Raw genomic sequence first — 4,742 nt, 5'->3', positions numbered from 1 at the left:
CCGGCCCACCAGCATAAATGCAAGCCGCGCGAGAATTGACCCGAACTCACTCACGCCCACGAAACGCGACCCACCCACCAGCCAGCCCCACCCACAGAGCCCGTCGGCCAGGGCCCCGACCCGAGCGAACCCAGGCCCGGCCCCACGCGCGCGGGCCCACCTGTCGGCGCGCATCGATGCGGGCGGACGGGAGCCAGTAAAGGCGGCCGGGCCCCAGGCCGCCATTTGGAGCCCACCGAACCCGCGGGTCGCGTCACCGCCCACCGCCGTCACCCTCCCCGCCGTTTCAAAATCGAGCGCGCGATAAACGTGCGCGCTGGCGTTACCGAGCCGCCGGTGAGGGTGCGGGCGGTGACCGGACCCGTATGCATAGGTACTAGCGTAGCTGTGCGCGTGCGTGCCGTTTTGTTTTCGCTGCGCTCGCCGTTCCGCGTGGAGGCGTTTTCGAAAAGTTGTTTCGTCACAGGCCCGGTCGGTCAGTCGGTCAGTCCGCCGCCGCCGCCGCCGCCGCCGCGAGGGAGGGAGAGGAGAGATCGCCGGAGGGGATGGCGGCGGGGGCGAGCTTCGGGCTGATGGACAAGGCCTACTTCGTGGGGCGGGGCGAGATCCTCAGCTGGGTCAATGCCACGCTGCAGCTCTCCCTCAACAAGGTCGAGGAGGTCAGTCAGCCACTCACTCACGCTCGCTTCCGATCCCGCCGCGTTGCCCAGGCGCTAGGCCGGGGAGGGAGCTCGTCGGCGGTATGGGGGCGGACATTTCGCCGGTGTTGGTTTGGGGGCTTTATTTAATGTTTCCGCGTCGATGCAGGCGGCGTCGGGGGCGGTGCAGTGCCAGCTGCTGGACATGGTTCACCCTGGATTGGTGCCGATGCACAAGGTTAGGAGGCCTCTCATGTGATTCTTTGGACCCGATTCATCCGTTCCGGAGTGCTGCGCTGCGATTGGGCGGTTTAGATGGCCGCGGATACGATGCTCATTTTGGGGGTTGTTTTCTGCAGGTGAATTTCGATGCCAAGACGGAGTACGACATGATCCAGAACTACAAGATTCTCCAGGACGTGTTCAACAAGCTGCGGATAGGCAAGGTACGGGTGATTCTCCCGGCCTAGCTCCCTCACCCGTGGATTTATGCGTGATTGTGCCTTGCATTTTGTCACCTGGGAAAGCAAAGGCGATCTGTCTGTACAGTAATTCAGTAATTCGGTTTATGCGGTGTGTTGGGATTCAGTCTGTAACAGATGTGTGGCATTGATGTCAGCGTGTGGTATATCCACAAGATGATTCGACAACAGACTAAATTTGCTGTGCAGCACTCAAGTTATGCTCATTGCTTTGCACAGTTGAGGAGGGATGGGGTTCGGATTAAGACCGTATTGAAAGCTAATGTGCAAAGTTTGGTTGGGGTCAAGTTTGGTGTTCTGTGGCTGTCTATGTTCAGCACTTGACACTTGATATCAGGGAAGGCTTTGATAGTGCGGTGGTGGTTGTTGTTTTAATGGCTTTTTTCGCATGTCACAACAAGTTTATGTTCCGATCCCGTACAATATAAACTTCAGAGTTGTGCTTTCTGAAAGTTTTGCCCATTTTAGGGCCTGTGTTTTAGCAAACCGACCTAAGGGTGCTTCTTCTCTGTTCTTCAGCTTCTACTCTTTATGAGTATAGGTAATCTGTAGCATAAAATGTTCTTTGTTGTGCTAATTAGTGGATGGATGCTTTCTGCAGAATATTGAGGTCAACAAACTTGTTAAAGGACGGCCATTGGACAACTTGGAGTTTCTGCAATGGTTGAAAAGATATTGTGATTCTGTGAATGGTGGAATCATGAATGAGTATGTGCCATGCTTGTGTTAAATGCAAACAAACTGCAATTTGTCAGTAACTATTATATTGATAAGACTATTTTCTCGTTTTAGAAACTACAATCCTGTAGAAAGGAGGTCCAAGGGTTGCAAAGAGCGCAGTCACAAGGGTTCCAACAAGCCATCCAAATCACTTCAAGCCAACAGATTATCTAGTGCTAACTCAGCAGATGGAGGTGCCCTGAATTCTAATATTGATCTTGGTACTTGTCACACATGTCTTTCTTTTAGTATATGTTTTTCTTTCTTTCTTACTCCCTCTGTTCCTAAATATTTGTCTTTTTAGAGATTTCACTATGAACTACATACGGGTGTATATAGACATAATTTAGAATATAGATTCATTCATTTTGCTTTGTATGTAGTCCATAGTTGAATCTCTAAAAAGACAAATATTTAGGAACGGAGGGAGTAGTATCTAGCATCAGTTCCATGCTATTCTTAATGAACTAGTGATGTTCCTTGATAAAAGATCAACGAAGGCATGAGTTGAAGCTGCCCAGCAGTTATCAGTTTGTGCTCATTTTTATTTGTAATAGCATAGAAGCTTTGTGTGACTTAATTAAATACTTAAATGACTCTATGCTAACTCAATCACGCAGCTTCTCCTATTGGAAAAGTCTGTAATGCTATTAACGAAGAGCATTACATGGAGCAGATTCAACAATTATCAGAGAAGGTAAGTGGTGTGTAACTTAAGGTGCTATTTCATTTTTATAGTATATCTTGTACTGTGGAAAAAACCCAGGTATCTGTACTGTACACTGTTATATCAGTATGTCACCCCAGTTTTATTCCAAAGTGTATTGTTTAAAAGTTATTTTTATATATAGACGTAAAACCTCAGTCTAGCTTCTTAATACTATACCGGTGAAACTTGTAGAATTCATCTTTGGCAGCTATAAATGTGGGCAAGTTGTATTCTTGTGGATGATAAATTCATCTAGTTGGTGATGTTACTATCTCTACTGGATTGCAGATTGCAGATCTGAAGGTTTCTGTGGACAACACTGAGAAGGAAAGAGACTTCTACTTCTCAAAGTTGCGTGACATCGAGATATTATGTCAAAGACCTGAGTTGGAGCATCTACCGGTAAAATAAATATCTTTTGGAAATCTTAAAGCTCTGCATTTTAAATTTTTATTGTACTCATCTGCATTCAAGGGCACCAGTGTCTGAATTTCAGTTAATTTGACAAAGAAGCTTCTTAGGGACCCCCAAGTTGATGTGGGGTGGTTGATTCCTAATCAATGCCACATTGCCACATAAGTTTGGCTAAAGGGGGAAGACTCCAACTGTCCGTTAGTAAGATAGAAATGAGCCTTCCTTGCGGATCACATTGCCACATAACATTATGTCTATATCGAAAGCAACATGTTCCCTTGTATCGCACCATTCTTTGGCACTTGAATCACAGTACCAAAGATTGTCCTCTACTATGCTGATCTTTAGATTGTTTCTAGCAACTCTGCAACAAACTAATGATTTGTACATCACTGACATGGTTGATAGTTCTGTATATTGGTTATTCAATTCATGATTTTTTTCATTTTAGTGTAATTATTAACCCGGACATTTTTCTTGATAGATGACCAAAGGGATAAGGAAGATACTCTACGCGGCTGATGCGAAGGATTCATCATTACCCGAGGCTAATGAAATAATCACCAGGTCACCCGGCATGTTCTCAGAGGAAGCGGAGTGACAAGTGCCAAGCGGAGTGACAAGCACCACGGGACGCGCCGTACCCCCAAAACCTTTGGTGGATAACTTTGTGGTTCTCCTATCAACCCGAGTAGCTCGTAATGTGTAAATTAATAGTAGTAGTAAATAACGTTTGACATGGGCAACTGCTTGCGTCCAGTCGCCTCCTGTTATGCAATGCGTATCACAAGACAGTTTTCCTGTATGAACACGGATGCGGTTATAATGTTATGGATAACTTCTTCGTCCTGCCCTGCAAAACCTTATGCTTCGTGTGCTATTGAGAGTACATAAATTTTGTAATATGGTGAACAGAAGAAGTTTGACTGAAACTATCATCTGATGAGTTGGAAAGCGGCTAACTTCTGTTTGGTCTAATGGAATTCTGCGATTGATGATGCCTGGAAAAGTCACCAATAAGTACATGACCGGGCATTAAAAAAAAGGGTGATTGTGGCGTCGGAGACATCTATATCTATATCTATACCTAATAATAAAGAGGCTATTGCTTCCGTCGGAAAACCCATCGAGGCATTTTTACAAAAAAAACCTTGTAATTTATGTTATTCAACCCGCGCTCCATTATTTATCTGGAACGCAAAAGGAAAAAACGATTCGTTGAAAAAATTATACCCGTACGCATCGCCTCCTCCCGTCGACCCTGGGCTACCCTGGTCTGTGCCCAGGCCGCCGCCACACCACTCGCCGCCGCGGCCGACCTCAACTGCCACGGTTGCCGATTTCAACCCACCCGCCTCCGCAGCCGTACCTCTCCCCGCTCACCGCCCCCGTTGCGGCGCTCGAGCGCATCGCGTCGACCCTGGTCCACCCTGGCCTGTGACCAGGCCGCTGCCACACCACTCGCCGCCGCGGCCGACCTCAGCCACCACCGTTGTCGATCTCAACCCACCCGCCTCCGCGGCTGTACCACTGCCAGCTTGCTGCCCCCGTTTCGGCGCTCGAGCACAACTTCTGGATCAAATCAACGCGACACCTACAGTGACTGGGATTATGCGTCTGCTCGATGCAGAACGGCGGCGGCGCGCGGATAAGGCGCGGTGGAGCGAAGTACTTGCAGGTGGAGGCGGACCTCCATGGCTCACATGGGGAACTCCGAGGTTATGGCGCGGCAACGGCGACTCCTTATGGCCAGATAGAGACGCCTAACCCTTGCTCCCC

At 48.3% G+C, this 4,742-nt stretch overlaps 1 protein-coding gene across 2 annotated transcripts; it reads left to right on the top strand.

Moving 5' to 3' along the window:
* Nucleotides 1–407: 407 nt before the first annotated feature.
* LOC123428192 (microtubule-associated protein RP/EB family member 1A-like) lies at nt 408–3,824 on the top strand. Of its 2 annotated transcripts, none has more exons than XM_045112379.1 (8): nt 408–659; nt 808–876; nt 998–1,084; nt 1,722–1,828; nt 1,913–2,034; nt 2,461–2,537; nt 2,838–2,951; nt 3,448–3,824. In XM_045112379.1, exons 1-8 carry the CDS (start codon nt 546–548, stop codon nt 3,562–3,564), a joined length of 807 nt encoding a protein of 268 aa, XP_044968314.1. In that variant the 5' UTR covers nt 408–545; the 3' UTR covers nt 3,565–3,824. The 2 variants fall into 2 exon arrangements, with proteins under 2 accessions (XP_044968314.1, XP_044968313.1); XM_045112378.1 differs by having other exon boundaries at nt 1,913–2,061.
* The last annotated feature ends 918 nt before the right edge of the window (nt 3,825–4,742 follow it).

The sequence above is a fragment of the Hordeum vulgare genome, chromosome 2H (assembly GCF_904849725.1).
Source record: "Hordeum vulgare subsp. vulgare chromosome 2H, MorexV3_pseudomolecules_assembly, whole genome shotgun sequence".
Classification (NCBI taxonomy): Eukaryota; Viridiplantae; Streptophyta; class Magnoliopsida; order Poales; family Poaceae; genus Hordeum; species Hordeum vulgare.
This window is presented reverse-complemented; position numbering and strand designations above follow the sequence as displayed.